This window comes from Manis javanica, chromosome 8 (assembly GCF_040802235.1).
Source record: "Manis javanica isolate MJ-LG chromosome 8, MJ_LKY, whole genome shotgun sequence".
NCBI lineage: Eukaryota > Metazoa > Chordata > Mammalia > Pholidota > Manidae > Manis > Manis javanica.
The window spans coordinates 2886009-2902842 of record NC_133163.1 but is presented as its reverse complement, the minus strand read 5'-3'; the positions used below and the strand labels follow the sequence as shown (position 1 = coordinate 2902842).

General features: G+C 49.4%; 1 protein-coding gene and 1 long non-coding RNA gene across 4 annotated transcripts in view; one reads left to right on the top strand and one right to left on the bottom strand.

The window, feature by feature from the left end:
• CDC42BPB (CDC42 binding protein kinase beta) overlaps positions 1-16834 on the bottom strand; it is a 109725-nt gene that overhangs the window by 23977 nt on the left and 68914 nt on the right. For all 3 annotated transcript variants that reach the window (XR_012133649.1, XM_036991926.2, XM_073241808.1), the window contains exons 8-21: positions 14863-15111; positions 13439-13518; positions 12644-12810; positions 12439-12558; positions 11454-11575; positions 10970-11212; positions 9412-9522; positions 7908-8152; positions 7701-7806; positions 7210-7334; positions 6590-6695; positions 4699-4847; positions 3244-3338; positions 1669-1748 (exon numbers count right to left, since the gene is read on the bottom strand). Coding sequence is in view for 2 of the 3 variants with exons in the window: in XM_036991926.2 (XP_036847821.2) it covers positions 1669-1748; positions 3244-3338; positions 4699-4847; positions 6590-6695; positions 7210-7334; positions 7701-7806; positions 7908-8152; positions 9412-9522; positions 10970-11212; positions 11454-11575; positions 12439-12558; positions 12644-12810; positions 13439-13518; positions 14863-15111 (1998 nt within the window). In the remaining variant the exon portion in view is untranslated. The remainder of the gene's footprint in view (positions 1-1668; positions 1749-3243; positions 3339-4698; positions 4848-6589; positions 6696-7209; positions 7335-7700; positions 7807-7907; positions 8153-9411; positions 9523-10969; positions 11213-11453; positions 11576-12438; positions 12559-12643; positions 12811-13438; positions 13519-14862; positions 15112-16834) is intronic.
• Positions 4735-6315, top strand: LOC118967158 (uncharacterized). Its single transcript, XR_012133653.1, has 4 exons — positions 4735-4870; positions 5182-5359; positions 5449-5576; positions 6204-6315. It is a non-coding gene; the product is annotated as an uncharacterized lncRNA (long non-coding RNA).

Below are 16834 nucleotides of genomic sequence, written 5' to 3'. Positions count from 1 at the left end.
GCTGTTAACGACCAGTCTGTCCCTCTGGCATCAGCATTCATCCCTCCTGTGACGGCATCTACAGGAAAAGGCACGCGGCTTTCTAAAGAACCACTGTGCAACTGATGGATAAATGCATGTGCTTCTTAAAAGCTGAGGACTTCAGGGAAAAGATGAGCATCACCAATTTGATAAGTAACTATTTTGACAGATGAATGGAGACAGGTGTTTGCCCAGAACAGTGTGAGTGACACAAACCTACCTGGTACTGTAGTGACTGATCTAGCCAAGGATCACTTGTTGCACTAATGCACTGGCAGACAGACTTTCAGCTGTCATCTGCTGACCGCCCACGGCCCGCACAGGGAAAGGGCCCTGGCAGGGCGACTGCCTCAACCCAATCATCGACCAGCATCACCAATCCCCCACGCACGGGAAGCACACGTCTATACAGAACTCGTGCCAGGACGGTGCTCAGCCCACATCTCATGAAGGGAAATAGCAGACAAATGCAGGGTGTGGGATATTCTACAAGAAAACTGGTCTGGGCACTACAAAAACATCAATGGTATTTTTTTTTAATGGGGGTGGGGGAGACAGGGCACTCTTCTAGACGAAGGGAGGCCGAAGGGACATGGCAGCTCCGTGCGATCCTCGAGCTCTGACTGAGGTCGGGGGAAGCACCAGCCGTCCAGGACCTCATTGGGACAGTAAGGGCTCTACCGCGGCACCAGCACGAAGGCCTCCATGTAACAGGGCCGTGCGGCTACGCAGGAGAACACACTGGAGTATTTGGGGATCACTGATGCCTGAAGCTTTCAAACAGCTCAAGGACAGTCGGTCTGTGTGTACATGGAGAGGAGAGGGCGGGCGCACCGACAGCCAGCAGGTGGCGGGCATGCTGGAGCACCCTGCCAGCCCCCATGTCTCCCCCAGGCTTCACGTGCTCCCACCAAAGGCTAGACGCCACCAAAAATGAGACACTCCTCAGAGATCCCAGTGTGAGACTTGCTTTCTTTAAATGTCCTTTCTGGCTTGCCTCAAGGGCCCTCCTGCACTGGTTTGGAAAAAAGAGGGGAGACCGCACTGCCAGGAGCACCATCGAGAACTGGAGGCGCAGGAGGGGCAGCCCGCGCGGTGCGCAGCAGCGGCTCCCCTGCAGACGGCACTCTGCCCGGCTGCGGGGAGTGAGCCCAGGCACACTCGGAGAGGTAGCAGGCCACGCCGGCCTCCGACACCAGGACCACAGCCAGGTGCCCGGGCTGGGCTGTTCTTAGAAACCACCTTTCTCCACCGTCACTGAGGCCGAATTGTGGAGCCACGCCGGGGTCACTGAAACGGCAGAGTGACTGGCTTATCCTTCACTTGCCGCAGAGTGAGAATACATAGAAAACTGTCTGAAATACTCACTACACCGCTGAAGACCAATGCAGATTTCCTCCCTCACGATGCTGAGCACTTTCTTAATCAACTTCCACTTAACCCGAGGAAGCTTCTCTGGGAACACGTCAAATATCTTAGACATCTCTGACCTTATGCACTTGACAATCAAAGGGTCAATCACAGGGTCAGCAGGACTGAAATGAGCTGTCGGCTATTACCTTACATGGCCCTATGGGTAGTCAGCTCATATTACATGATTTCTAACATCACAAATGCATTTGTTATTTTAAAAAGATAATTACTTACTCTAAATGTCAGATCATGTGCAAGAGGTGCAGCATTGAAATAATCAAAAATAGAATCCTGAAAGTCTGGAAGTTTGAGTCCTGTGAAAGAAAAGAGAACCGCGTCAAGGTAAACGAGCAAGCTTGTGTCTGACGCTTGGCGGGAGGCTCTGCATCCTCCAGGAGTCAGCGCTCCCCAAGGCCACTGACACGTGTGATGTGACCCTTGTAAAAATACCTCCAGACTTTTCCCTGTTGCCGGACAGTGAATTAAAAAGTTCACTTGGGAGAGTAAATGAGGAAGCCTATCCCAGAAATATTCAAAAAAGAAGGGATGGCTGGGAGAGGAGACCCACCAGCTAGTGCGGCAGAGTCACCAAAGCCACTGTGATACGATCAAGGGGCTCTTGCCCAAGAGCAGTGAACAGGGTAGAAAGCCCTGGAGCAGGTGCGCGTGTCATGGAGATCTCACACTCGAAGAGTCCCTCGCGCACCAGCAGGAGAGGGACCTCCCGACGGCAGCGAGCAACTAAGAAGTCCCAGGAAGAGGAGGAAACTGGGTCCATTCCTCAAACTGTGCCTCAGACTAAATCCCAAATGGATCAGCAATCTGAGTATAAAATATGAAACCATACATGCCTGAGAAGAAAACATGAGTCAATTACTGCACAACTGGGGATTCAAAAAGGGGAAAAGATTGACACATTTGACACACAAAAATTAAGGAAAAAATCCCCTTGTGGTAGAAAGAAACCCAAGAAAACAAACATAAGCAAAGTAAAAAACAAAAGACAAACTAGGATAAATATTTGCAACTTCCATTCACAAACAAAAGGCTCTGATTGTCAATACAAAAAAAGCTTTTAAAATCAAGAAAAAACTTAAGGAGTATTTTTAAATGGGTAAAGATACGAATCTACAAATCACAAAATAAGAAATACAAATAGTCCTTAAACATATAAAAAGATGCTCAATCTTCCTCATAGTTAAGAAATGTGCAAGTGAAACCTGTATTTCAAAGCTATTTCTCAGGTTTTCAGAGTAAAAACACACTCAGGGCAAGGCTGGGGGCCAAACGCACAGCAACGCACAAGCTGAGGAGTGGGAGCTGGCAGTGTCTGCCCGAGTGTGGGCACCTCACTCCTCGGCTGGCATCCCACGTCTGAAGACCTACCCGGTAACACTGACATAAACACAGAGGCTGTGCGTGGGTGGCTACCTGAGCCAGCGCTTTCTACAGCCCGAGCCCCGAACAGCGCCAGGTGTGCTGAGGGTGGGACCATCTCCCGGGCTGTGGCCTCGCCATGCCCAGAGCGAGCCATCAGGGAACAGACTGTGCGACTGCGCCCATGTGCCTTGTGCTTCACATCTTCAGTGATGTTCACGTGAAACGAAGGATAAACGGAGAGGTTTGGTCACTGCTGGGGAGCATCTGGGGCGTGCGCCCTGCTTCACAATTTTGGTTTTGGGATCATGTGTATTCTTTACATAACTAAAAATTATTAAATCTAGAAGAAATTAAATCTAAAATAAAACCATTTCATTTTTAAAAAAGGCTTATATTTAAATAATTCACAAGCTTATGATTTTAATTTACCGGTATCTGCTCTAAATTTTTCTTCCATCTTTTTCTTCAAAATTTCCATTTCTTCTAATAATTCTCTATTTTTGGCTTCGGAATCCTTTAGTTTACTGAAAAGAAAAAATAAACGGCTTTAAGTGCACTGAGAACTGGTTGGTCATCTACATGCTGACTCAGAGTGACAAAATGTGAGGACAGGGGTTTATCTCCAGGGCCGAGGAAGGTGCCGGGATGTGGGGTTCTCAACAGCAGACACAAAACTCCATTCTTGGAACAGGACAGCCTCTTTACCTAGCGAATGTTATGGAATACAAATACTAAACGATTATAAGCAAATGTGGATTTTAAAAATCATGGTTTATGAAGGTGTATCTCATGAAGCCCTAATGAAGTTTTTGACATTCCTAACCTCTTTCTAGATTGAGTCCTCTGAGGACACACAACCCAGATTACTGGGCCGTCAGACCTCTAGACATCTCTCCCATAACCAGCAAGAGGTGAGCTGCCACATATGCCAGCCTGCCACCCGAGTGCCGGGGGCCTTGTGGCTCGTGCTTTCAAAGGCAGGCTGCCAGAGTCGACATCAAGCCAGAAGGCGAGCAGGGCAGACAAGCAGCTGAGTGGGGGCTCTGCCCTGTACCAGTGCTGTTATGGGCTGAGTTACAGCACCATGTGGGCCCTTTGTCCCCGCAAGTATGCAGTGGAGGCTGTAGAGCGCTGGCCCCCTCAGGAGGCTCTGAGGGATGTGGGACTGACAGGATAATGTGTGCGGCAGCTCTCCGAGCAGAGGGAGTGATATTCATGGCAGACATTACTCCTTCAGCCCCAAACCAACAGGATACGAGGCGCAGTAAGCCTGCTGGGAACATCACTGCTTCCACGTGCCCCTGCCTGCCTTCCGCATCAGCAGGGAAGCCTGGATTTTATGAAATAGCAGCTCATTACTGTGCCCCAAGTGTATAAAAATGGTACCTGCAAATGGTGGGCTCTCACCAAACATCTGCTGAATTTATTGTGTAAAAATGGTGTTATAACTAAAGTTGGAAAAAAATGTACTAATAGGCACATTATCTTCAACCTCTATTTTAAAATATAGTTCTAGGTTAAAAGGACAAATTCTAAGCTGTTGAACTGAACCACACAAGGTGAACAGGAAGACAGGAGGTGTCCACCGAACCTGGGGCTGTGCATCTTGCCCCACGACATGGGATGGCAAGCAGCCCCCTCCCCACATGGGAAGTGATGCCAGCACATCAAAACCAGTCTCATACCACTCTCACTGTTTCCTGAAAACATCAATCATAACCCCCAGGAGGGGAAATGCAGCTACCCATCCAGCCAGCCAGTTCCTATGGAGCACCTACTAAGCGCCAGAAACGTTATACTGCTCAAAGCTCTTTCTAATCAGCTGACGAAGCAGCTCGAGGGAGCGCCAGGGTCCCGCAGGGGCCAGACCACGGCACCAGGTACCTTTCAAAGGAGAGGTTTGCGTCTTTGACTTTCCTCAGCTCCTCCTGAACAAGCTGTTTGGCCCGGATCTCCGCTTCGAGAGCAGACTGCAATTCCAGCCGTGCAGACATATCCAGCTTCTGACTACGGCGGACCTTCCAAAGGGGGTCCTACACACAGTAGTTCAGATACTGTAAGTACAGTTTTAAGCTATTGATTTGTTAAACAAAATGAATGCTAGCAAATTAAGTAATCCATCTTTTTCTAAACTTTCACCATTCAAATATCAATCCTCATATATAACAAAAGTAAATCAAATCCTATTTTAGTTTTTTTATTTTATAACTTTTACTCTTTTGTAGAGAGCTTCTAAAGCACAAAACTTACCTTTATAGTGTAATTTCTATTTGGGTCCACTAAAGTCTTATAAACTGAAAACATACTATGGGATCTCATTTACCTTCTTTTCCTCTTATTCTGAAAGACTGCTATTCGTCATCTTAGGAATTACATCACTGGTTACTCCATTACTCTTGTCTCTGATAAAAGACTAAAGTGATAAGGGAGAGGAGGATGACGGCGTGACCTCGATGGAGTGACAGTGGGCTGAAGCGCCGGACGACAGCACCCACACCCCTGTTCCCTTACTGGGTGTCCCAGCACACTTCACCACTTTCAAGAGGTATGAAAGGACACACCAGCTTGATAGACTTTTGCAGAAGTCTTCCCTGAACACACAGTCCAGAACTTCTCATTCTCCATCTCTAACAGCAGAGAGAACGAGATCGAGTCAAGGAGGCGCTCCACAAGTGGCGGACAATCCCACTCGCAGAATGTCTCGTAGTTCGTGAATGCAACATACAGTAAATGTGACCGGAAAACGGAGAGATGAAAAAAATGTATTGATGTTTATAAGTTTAAATCTAAAAATGAAAATGTTTCCCAGTTATGGAGCAAAGAACATGGTCATATTCTGTCAACAGAATTGTGAGCTATCTGTGTTTTCAAAAGTGTTGTACTTCAATGATGCAAGTGCAGGAAGGTCGGAGGTAATGGCCTAGAGGCCACCAGAGGCCAGCACGCGCTTGTGTGAGGCAGACGTGCTCTCGCTCTGTGACAGGGCGGCCAGTTAACAACACCTGAAGGTGCTGCCCCTTTGGATAAATATACCTTCAAAGAAGGAAAACGTGGGATGAAAATTTGGGCTAAGTTTAAGTTCTAGCTAAGATTCTGATAAAATAGTTTCACTATGACTTTATTTGTTTTTTTTAAAAATATGTACTATTGACTCCATATTTCTATCCATTCTTCCTGTTTACTGCCCTAGAATATTTGCCCTTACTTTATGCTGTTTACTTTCCTCACCACCGCTCATCTCTTTGAGGAATTTCTTTTAGGGTTTTATCTTAAAATTAGAAATTCCTCTTAACTTACTATGTGTCTTTATTTTTACTTGTATATATTATTCACTAAATAACTTACATATTTATGTGTGTGTATGTATATATGTGTACATATTTTTTAAGGGTAAAGTGGACCCAGAACAATGGAAAGAGAGGAAGAGGGCCATGTGCAGCCGCCACCAGTGAAGCACACAGCCCACCGACGGGGTGGACGGATGGGTGAGGAAAACAGCACGCCTCTCCTGGAGGGCAGACGCCAGTCCTGGCAGCTTAAGATTCTCCATGGAGCCAGGTGATCAGAAATTATTTGTTAAATGAATGAATGATATAAGAAAGTCTGGGCTCTCCTGGCAACCGACAAAATGCTGTTATGCCTCAAACTGGGTTACCATTTATGCCTGTGTGAAAGGCTGTCCCATCACCAAGTCTAGCTGCTGCATTCACACTAAAGATAAAGCTGGTAATAAATTCCACAGTAATACGAGTGCAGGTTTCAGAACAAAACCTACCAGCGTTCTTGACCCCAGACTAGAGCTCCTTAAAGTCTCGAGCTCCTCGGTCATCTTAGAAGCAAGAGCCTGCAGGTAGCCCCGGGCGTCCTTCTCGTCACTGACCCTGGAGGAGAGACATGCTGTGAGTGGACAAGACAATGTGCCGCTGCTCGTTGCAGTTCACAGTGGTGCCACATCCTGTTGGCCAGAATGCTGGCCCCAACGACAAATGAGCGCCTCTCACTATTTAGGGAGCGCTGTGCCAGCTGCTCTGCCAGCCTCCAGGCCCTCTGCGTGGTGTGTTTTGCAGAAACACTGCCAGATTCACTGAGAACATGCGGGGCCAAGCACAGCCTGATTCACACAATCAGTGGATGACCACTAGGCAGAACTGCTGTCTCCCACCCCCACACCATGAGCAGTTCAGGGGAAATGGTGGTGAATCCAAATGGAGACCTTAGAGAAACAGCGGGAGGTGTAAGACAGAAGCAGACAGGCGGGGGTGGGGCTGGCGGGGAGCCCCTACAGCCCTCTCTGCTCCCTCCCTCCCGAGCTGCCCTGCCGCCCTCAGGCCCAGACCAGAAGTCCGGCACACGGCAGGCGTCCCGGCAGGCGTCCCGTGGGCTTGTGAGGCATACCACTGAATGATTTCAGCGATCTGAGCCTCCCAGTGCGCGACTGACTCCTTCTTGGCCGCCAGGTCCTGCAGCTCAGCCTCCAGCTGCCTGTTCTGTGCCGAGAGTCTGTCCACGAAGGAGCAGAGCTGAAATTGAACAACGCACCCCTCATTATAGACGCCCTTTAAAGATGATGTTCACATGGTTACAATGACCAGTTCTTTGAATTTTGAAAGTTTTTCTTTAATCATTATGAGAATTACATCCAAACTTAGTTTCTGATATAGAATTTTATTGCATCTAACAAAAGTCACATTTTAATGCACATCAACACACATGTGCTAACAGCTACTGGTTTCCGGTAATTAGCAGCTTTTAACCAATGAAAATACCCCATGTAAAGATCAAACACACTACTTCATGTAAACACTGAAATATTTAAAATACCAAATCCAACACTCAACAATGAAAACCCCAGCTTCCTCCACTGGGCAGCTCGGGCACTGAGTTACCCTTTCATTCTCAGCGGCGAGCTTCTTGTTTTCCTCAAACAGCAGTGTTCTCTCCCGCTCGTATTTGTCTTTTACTGTGCCAACTGCCTCCTCCACCTCGTTGTGCCTGGGGGGTGGGAGAGAGAAGCCTTAGGAGCCCCTGCCGCCGGCACCCCCTGCGGCCGGGCAGACGCTGACCCCCACACCGAGGGGCCTCTGAACACTCACCGCTCTCGTTTTGACTTTTCCAGTTTATCTTTTAGCATCAAGATTTCCTTCTGGAGGGCTAGCTGCTGGCTTTCGGAATCGTGTGCCTCCTTTTTCACATTTTTTACTTCTAGCACATGGGAGGCCTCACGTCTGACCAATTCTTCTTCATAAAACAAGACTTTCTTCTCAAGCTCAGACTTTATTTTGGAAATCTCCTGCTGATGCTCTAAGGTGGCACCTGGTCCCCGGCTTCCTTGCTTTGTCTGAAGATAAAGAGTGAAATAAATGACAAACCTCTGTTCCCCCTCAAAGATCTCACCACCCATCATCCCCACCACGTGCAGGCACTTGTAAATGCGGCCACATGGCCACTGTGCCAAGTGACATAGCTGGCCTTGGTTATGGGGTCCTTCCAGCTACAAGGCCTAAGTTAGGGGTAACGGGATCTGCCTTGGACAAGGATCTGCCTGGCGCCCCGAAGGCCTTCACGTCCTGGCATGAATGTTCCTCTCCTGAGGGCTGGGCACCCTGTGGTAACAGGTGACACCCAGCGCTCTGCTCTTGTGGGGCAAAGGGGGAGGACCAGCAACACACCAGGGAAGATGTGACAGGACAGCCACACATCACGATACAGGCATCGGGATGAGGACTGGGCAGCAACATGAGATGTGACGCAAGCCCGGAAGACCTCAGGGATGCCCAGCAAGTGCAAAGGCCCTTGGGCAGGGCAGCCGGAGCCTGTGAGGACAGCAGGTGCCAGGCATCAGTGGGACCAGGGCGCCAGAGCTGAGGACGTGTGAGCTCCGGCCGTGGCTTTGGGAGCGCGTACCAGTGGCTGTGCGGGGAGCGGACTGCTGACTGTCATCAGGGATAAAGAGACTCGTCACAAGGGGGAGCACAAATCAGGCTGGACCAGGCAACGGGGGTGATGGGAACCTCTGCTGGGGAGGCAGTTCCCCACTGAGGGGCCAGGTGCGGGGTAAGGGAGAGAGGCCCAATCTCTCCACTTCATGGAGGGAGACCAAGGCTCAGGAAGGTGGGGTCCACACCTCAGGTCACCCTGGACTGACGGGGGCCTGCCCGTCCTGGCCCACATTCTTGCCCCTACAGCCCTTTCTGCTCGCTCCCTCCCGAGGCACCTTGCTGCTGTCTGGCCCCAGACCACAAGCAGTGGCAGGATGTGGCTATGAGGAACTTTTCCAGAAATGGCCTTCACTGAATTGAGAAACCTGGAATGTATGGAAAGTATCAGTTTCCATACTGATGATGGGGCCACCTATAAACTGCTGAGGCTTTTATACAAAGAGAAAAAAGAGTGAACTTGTTTCTAATAGGGAAAAGCCTTCCAAAGGCAGGTTCACGGCCTGCCACCCCCCCAACCCTGTCTCGTCTGGAGCTGCCTCGCGTGACGCCCCACCCGACCAGCATGCCACTCAGGACGACGTGCACTGCCCGCCACAGAGCCAGCAAGGACAGGCAACCTGCTCCCACAGCAGGGACAGAGGCCCCAGCCAGGCGCTACCTTGAGGGCCTCAAGCTCACTTGCTACTTGCTTGGAGATGTTCTCGCTGTGCTCACGAAGCCTGCGCTCCTTGGAGGCCTCGGCGACCGCGTCCTCGAGCTGAGCTTCCAGCTGCAGGGAGGGGACACGAGCTGTGCACGGGCACAGAGCTCTCCCGGGCGCCACCCCTTCACCCCAAGGAAGTCTGAACAAACACCTGAAGGGTCTCTGACATCTTTCACGCTTGACCAGGTATTATGACAAGTTAGAGGCTGAGAAATACACTTCAGGGCCTAACTGGAATGGCTGATCGATAACGATCAGTTTAAATTAAAATTTAAATCAATAATTTTACATTGCGTTTCAAGAAAAGATACTGATTTGTGAAAACAAGTACCTCTGCTGTGAACACAGATTGTTTTTTAAAGGGGAAATTTCACACGTAGTAAAGTGAGAGCAGCACGGCCACTCCAGCCCCAGCACGTCCAGGCCCTGTCTTCGCGCTGGCTCCCAGACCACCTGAGCGCAGCGCCAGCCCCCGACCCTCCACCCACCACCGGAATGCTAATGCTGCACTAGGGGCTTCACTAACTTGAGTCAGAGCTGGGCACTACTACACATGTACTTGGTTTGCAAAATAAGCAGTTTAAGAAGAAAACAGATAGGATTTTGAGGTCAAATGACAAAAAGCCGTGAACCTGAAGGCAGCTGGGATGTGTGCTTCCCAGTGTCCAAGCGACCTTCAGGAGGCAGCCAGTGAGAGGCTGCTCCAGGGCCGCCACACAAGGGGTGGCACACGGGGCACTGCCAGGGCAGCGTTCCTCACAGCGGGCCCCCACAGGCCCTTCGTGTCCCGTTCGCTGGGCTTTCCTCAGATACTTTCCAGAGCAGTGTATCACAACAGACTGAGAGCAGAAAGAGACCTGACGGCCTGAGTGTTTTCTATTAAAGCCAGTTACCAAGGAGAAACACAGAAATGGGAAAGATGCCACTTTTAACTACTTTGGGTTGGGGGATAGTTACTTTTCATGAAATGTTATTTATTTCACACATAATGGGTTCATTGTTACACTGAAAAAAGTCTCAGTTTTAATTTCTAACATGGTAAATATTAAAAGCTATAACCTACACAAACAAAAGCTCTTTGGGGTTCCTCAATAAATTTTAAGCATAAAGGAGTCCAGAAACGAAGTCTCAGGGCCTCCGGCTTGAGGCCCGCCAGCTGGGGCTGTCTCCCCGCTCCTGTCCTCTTGCACGCACCTGCTCGGGTGCTCTGAGGCCCTCGCTGTGTCACATCACGTCACACCTGCTTTGTGGTTGTTGGGCACAAATACCGTCTACTTGCTTTAAAAGGGAATTATACAAAGCAAGTATTATAGGGTCTCTTAACGATTTCACAGATACCAAGGGCTGAGAACCAGAAAATAACCGCTTTGCAGATCAACTCACTTGGCTTCACATAAAACTTAAGATCCACTTAGAAGTAACTTTTGTGTCGCAGCCCGAGTTTGCCAAGATGCTGCATTAAGGTCATACAAAGTCCAATCAAACACAACCTTTAGAACACTTATACCGCTACCTCTTTCCTCCACTTCTCAGATCTGCGGATCTCCTGCCGCATCGAGTCGATTTTCTGCATGGCCACCTCCACCTCCTCCTCTTTGTCCCGGAGCTGCCGGGACACTTTCTGCTTCTGGGAGCGGAGTTCCGCCATGCGCTCATTGAGCTCTGAGAACTCCTGCAGGGCCAGCTTTCGCTGTTGGCGGGCATCTTTAAGCTCTCTGGCCTGGGATTTCAATCGCTCTGAAGCTTCAACCAATTGCTGAACAGAAAGAATGACAGATTTTTCCATTTTTCTTAATAAAGACGGGGAAGGCCAGAAGTTTGAGGAGTTCAAAGCGAGAGCAGGTGCTGGCCACACTACACCATGTACCCAAAAGCTTGTCTTTGGGACAATGGCCCCAGCTCAGCAAAATGTGCGGCCCGGAGGACGTCCACCAGGGCTCACGTGTGGGACACCACCAACCCAAACTTCTCTCCCACAAACCCGAACCCTTGACTACCTTGTGAAAATCCTCCTTCTCCTGCCGCACCACGCGGTACTGCTTTTCCAGGCCTTTCAGCCGATGTGCAGAGTCCTCGTGTTCATGGCGAAGAGTCATGCTGTCCTCAAGCCTATTTGAATCTGAGCAAAAGAGAGAATCATGTTCCCTTGCAGGCAAACCTTTATGCTATCTCACTTACTGGTGGCGAATTATTTAAAGTTCCTAACACTTAACCACTTAGAGGCTTTCTGACTCTCTCTCTCCACACACATGTCCTGCACACAGCCACCTTCACATGTGAACAGAAGCACTCCACTGCTCTGCCCACTGGCCAACAGCTCCCTCCATGGCCTGCGGGCCCCCGGGCAGCATGCATCCTTCTACTGAGTCCCTGCTACCTGTGTGTGCGGGCACAGTGTGACCGAAGGGTGCAACAAGGTGTTAGTGAATAGCTGACTTGATTGAAGCCTTTTTCTAGATCAGGATGGGGGCATTCTGGACAGGAAATGGAGAAGAGGTAACTGAGCCAGAGTAGGCTTGGAGAGGAGAGTCCACTGCGGGGCTGAGCCATGTGTCAGGTTAAGGGTGGACTGAAAAGTGATTTGGGTCTTTATGAAGCTTTCGATAATGTAGGAACCACAGAATATAGATGGTGACCACAGATCTAGCACCTAAAATATTGACAAGCAGGCAGTCACTGATGAGAGCTGGAAAGAAGTTATGACAATCTTGTCTTAGCTACAAAAAGGAGAATGAAGATAAAGGCAAAATATGCTGAATTTATGGGTAAAATATTAAGAATTGATTCTAGCTCTAACTATAAAATTCTATTATTAGAGCTACGCAAATTGAAGAAATAATTATAAATAAACAGGTGAGATACCAGAACTCTATAAATAGTTCTGCTAAAGCTTAAGCTTCTTCCCTGACTTTCCATGTTATGAAAAGGACTGAAAATTTTCTTTGAAGAGATTAATGTCCAAGAATAGACTAAAACACTTGCCTGCTATTTTATTCTTCAAACGTTCAATTTCTTCGTTGAGCTTCTTAATTTCTTTATCCCGGGCGGAGCCGCCCAGGGCCCGAGCTGAGCCGTGCAGGGACTGTATGGTCTGGGTGGACTCTGAGGGCAGAGACACCGTGTGAGCACACGCTGTGCGTGCAGAGGGCCAGCGGACCCCGGTGGCAGGAAGCCGGCAGCCCCTCACCTTGCAGTTTCCTGCTCAGCTCCAGTTTCTCCTGTTCCAGCCTCCGGATCCTCCTTTCATAAGCTTCAACTTGCAAGCTGTTCTCTAAATCCCGCTGCACACCCTCATCTTTGGTTAATGTGTTGGACTGCATTATGCTCTTCAGAGAGCCTCGGTCAGAAAAACAGCTGCAAATAGAGTGACAGAGTTTTATGATGTAATGAGATTTCACAGCCATTTCACTAACATTTAAACACTTCCTGGGGTAAAGTGACAAATTGCCCATGAAGACTTTACTTTTTACAGAGCCAGAACGGAGAGTCCCCCCTCACTGCTGATGACTGGATGATAACTGCTTCTAAGAAGGCTGCACCCTGGCCCGGCAAACACCAGGGAAGGCGATTTCCAGACCACTGCTCGCATGTAAACTAAAGAAGCTGGGCTGCAGAGCGTTGCTGGACTGCAGGCAGAGGCTTCTCTAGACGCTCACGCCAGAGGGCTGCAGTGTGGCGAGAGCAGCCAGAGGCTTCCTGGTTCTGCCGCTGACTTGGCTGAGCAATCCAGGGACAGTTCTGTCAACCCTCTGGGGCTCACCTGTAAGGTCCCTTGATTCCAGCACTCTTGAGGTTGGCTAAGCTACTCGCTAACCACCAACCTGCTCAACAATGCACCTCATGTGCAAGCATGCGACACACACAGAGGTTAAGCCAAAGACAGTTCTCTCATTCAGCATTTAATTCCCTTGCACGGAAGCCGACTCAACCTGCTCGTCCACCCTAAGGGAAGGCTCAGCCGGGACGGTAAACCGAGGCATACCTTTCCGTTGTGAATGTAAAGCCGATGAAAGGGAGGTGCAGTCCTGAGAAGCCTGGATGAGAGCCAGGAGGTAGTATTTCCTGCACAGGAACACATACGACACGAATGAAACCTGTGTCTAAACAGCAGGAGAGGAGGAGGAGAGACCTCATGGTAACTGGAAGCAGGCTGCCCAGGGAGGGCCACACGGCCTTCCGGAAGGCTGGCTCTGCGTGTACGGTGCAGTTAGGAGGACAGACACGATGCCTCTGACAGCGGCAGCACAGGCTGGACTCAGGACACACTAGTGACATTCAGACTTAAAGCCACAGCTGCTCGACACGATCCTGAGCAGAGGGACAGTGGGGGCACTGGGGGGACGTGGGGCAGAGGATGGAACACTGTGGCTCTTGGCCTGAAACGGAGGCCAAAGGCAGAAAGAGGTCTGGAACCCAAAGGTAGACCACTTTAGACTGTTTGTTACAACTCTATTTTTCAGTTTCAGGATCCTTTTTTTATTAAAAATAAATTCAAAGTTATCTGGAAACTTACAGTGTGGAAACAGTTTCTTTGGAGTCTAGGAAAAATCCTTTCAACAATGACATACTTCTGTTCATGTGGTCTGGAGGTCAGCTCTTACATTAGTAAGACAAGTTCTCTGAATTAGGGAGTGATCCAGAAGATTCTTTTATGTGGTCAAACTTGAGTTTCTCTACCCCCAAACCAAGTCACCAGTTTGGTCTAAAACAGCTGGATTTTGATAAGAACAAAGTACTTTACAACATTTTACAGCAAAACTCTCTGGGGCCAAAAGCACTGCCAAGTGCACGAGGAGCCCTGCGGCCCAGGCGGACCCCCGAGGCCCGAGCCAGGCCCAGCCTGGAGAACCCACCCCGAGTGTTGGCACAAAGGCTCGGATGTGCAGGTCCCTGCCAAAGTGCCCGTACTCTTGCTGTGCAAGAAACGGGCATCCAGACACTTAAGACACAGGGCGCGCTCTCATTCACAGGGACCGTGAGGAGGACGGGACCCCAAGAGGCTCACATACACCCTGGGGCCACAGCCAGGCTCCCGGCCTGGCTGCAGCATTTCCAGGTCTAGAAGGGGTGACAGGGCTGCCGTGAAGTGATATCTGAGGCATTGCTTTGAAAAGGCAGAAAGTATCATGACAATAAAAGCAAAAGTATTTCTGATGAGTTCCAAAACAAAAGAGCTATTTAACTCCATTTTACTCAAACCGAGCAATTCTCATTTTTTAAAAGGGACATTAAGGACCAAGTTGATGGCTGGAATAAAAGGTGCATTTTCTTGAACAACTGCCAAATTTTAAAAACCACACAGTTCTCGGATTTATCATCTTGGTAAGCAACACCTTCCCCATAACACTGCTAACATTCGGCCCTACAGAGGTGTTTTACTGAGGCCTACGCAGCTGCTACACTTACAATATTTCTCAGCACATCGTCATCCACATCGAAGTTAGATGTGTCCGAGGGACTGCTCACATCGGGGATGTAAGGTGCCTCTAGGTTGCGTATATTTTCCCAGTTTAGGCCTTGGAAAAACGCGTGCTTCTTGAAGTCCTCTATCCCGTTCTGCCCCAGCCGGCGCTCTCTGCTGCAAATGAGTCTCTGAATGAGATCTTTGGCTTCTTCAGACACATCCGCAATGTGGGATGGGAACTGAAACCGCTCCTGCAGGGGGGGAGGGAGATGAGCGGACACTGATGAAAACTTACTCAGAAAACTCGGAGGGGTACAGACATTACAGGGAGCAAAGTAGAAATAGCAGCTCCCTCCACAGCATCAGTAATGTTTTATTTCATGGTAACCGAATGCAAACAAAGGAAGCTGAATTTCAGAAAGCAAACAAGAAAATCATCAGTCTTGCTGCTTTACTCATGGCAGACTTATTTCCACCTCATGCAAAACCAAAATGACAATAAGCTGTCACCTATCAAAGTGCAATAAACAGGGACAACGTGCTGCAGTGGGGCACACAGCTCAAGCCTCTGTAGAGCACAGATGGCAACTCCATGTCTAAAGACTTATTCTACAGAAAGTCACAAAGAGAAAACATAACATGCTCGGGACAGCATTATATGCTGACCAAGAAAACTGCAAATGAGCTAAATGCCTGTCAAAAAGGAGCTTGTTAAGAAGAGATACAGTACAGACACAAACACACACAGGAAGGCCCACATCTGTGTGCTGAGCATAAGAGGACAAACAGCTGGCCATATGCTATGTGAACACAGTCCCTGCATTAAATCTGCAAGGCTGCACACCACACAGCAAGAGGTGCTGAGAGATGGAGCTGTGGTCCAGATATCACCTTGGTGATCTCTGCGGGGACAGCAGCTCTGCCTCACGGCTGCTGTGGACACTGACTAGGACACACGAGAGGCCCAGGGCGGCACAGCACCACCCCGAAGGTTTTCAGAGGCCCTGCATCCTGCTCCCACCTCATCAGCGCCTCACACTGAGCAGCTAGGCTGCCCCTCACCAACACCATGTACATGTTTGCACTGTCTGAAGTATCCACAGTGATTACAGACTAATTTATAAGTGAAAGAATTTATTTTTACTCTGCAAAAGTGCTTTATGAAAGTGTAACTTGCTCTGACTTGGACTTAGAGGGAAGAACATTCATCAGGTCAGAGTTCACCTGCTCCCGGCCACGAGCACTGATGGGGAACAGGTCAGCATTGAGTGGGAACATCGGGGGGCTGGGTGGCAGAGCAGGTGGGGAAAGAATGCTGCAAGCATACTGGCAGGAGGGGTGGGGATGGCATTAGAAAAAAATGCATGTAAGAATAAAGAAAAAAACATGACAAAAATATTAGATGGAAGAGGAAATAATAAAAAACAAGAAAACGAAGGAAAGATAGAAGGCAGGCAACATCAAAATGAAAATGAACAGCTGGGAAAGGGAAAAGGTAAAAATAAGAGGCAAAGAAATAGGACGCAGAAAGGATTAAGAACCCCCTATGTTGAGATGCACAATCCATGTATGTATGAGAGCTGATTTCTGGGAAAACAGATGTGGCACGACAGCTGGCAACTATCTGATCAATCTAGACCCACAGGTCAAACCGCCCAACTGCTCCTCCCAGTGGCCCAACCCAAGGTGCCTCACCACACTCACACGGCCGCACCCACACCTGCCTCTCCCTACCACAGCCGGCTTCCCGTCAGGGGCTCTGCCCAGAGAAGCCCCCTCCCCAGGGGAATGGGTCACCCCCAAGGCCTCCCACCCTCCTGCAACCTGTGCTGGGTCTACCTCCTCACTCCCCTGAACGCCCCCACCCTGCCGGGCAGCCCCCCACCTCCTCCCATACAACTACCCCAGCTTGCCAACACTCCCCCACCCCCACCAGGCTGCTCTCTGCCTCCAGGCCTGCTCCTCGGCACCAGA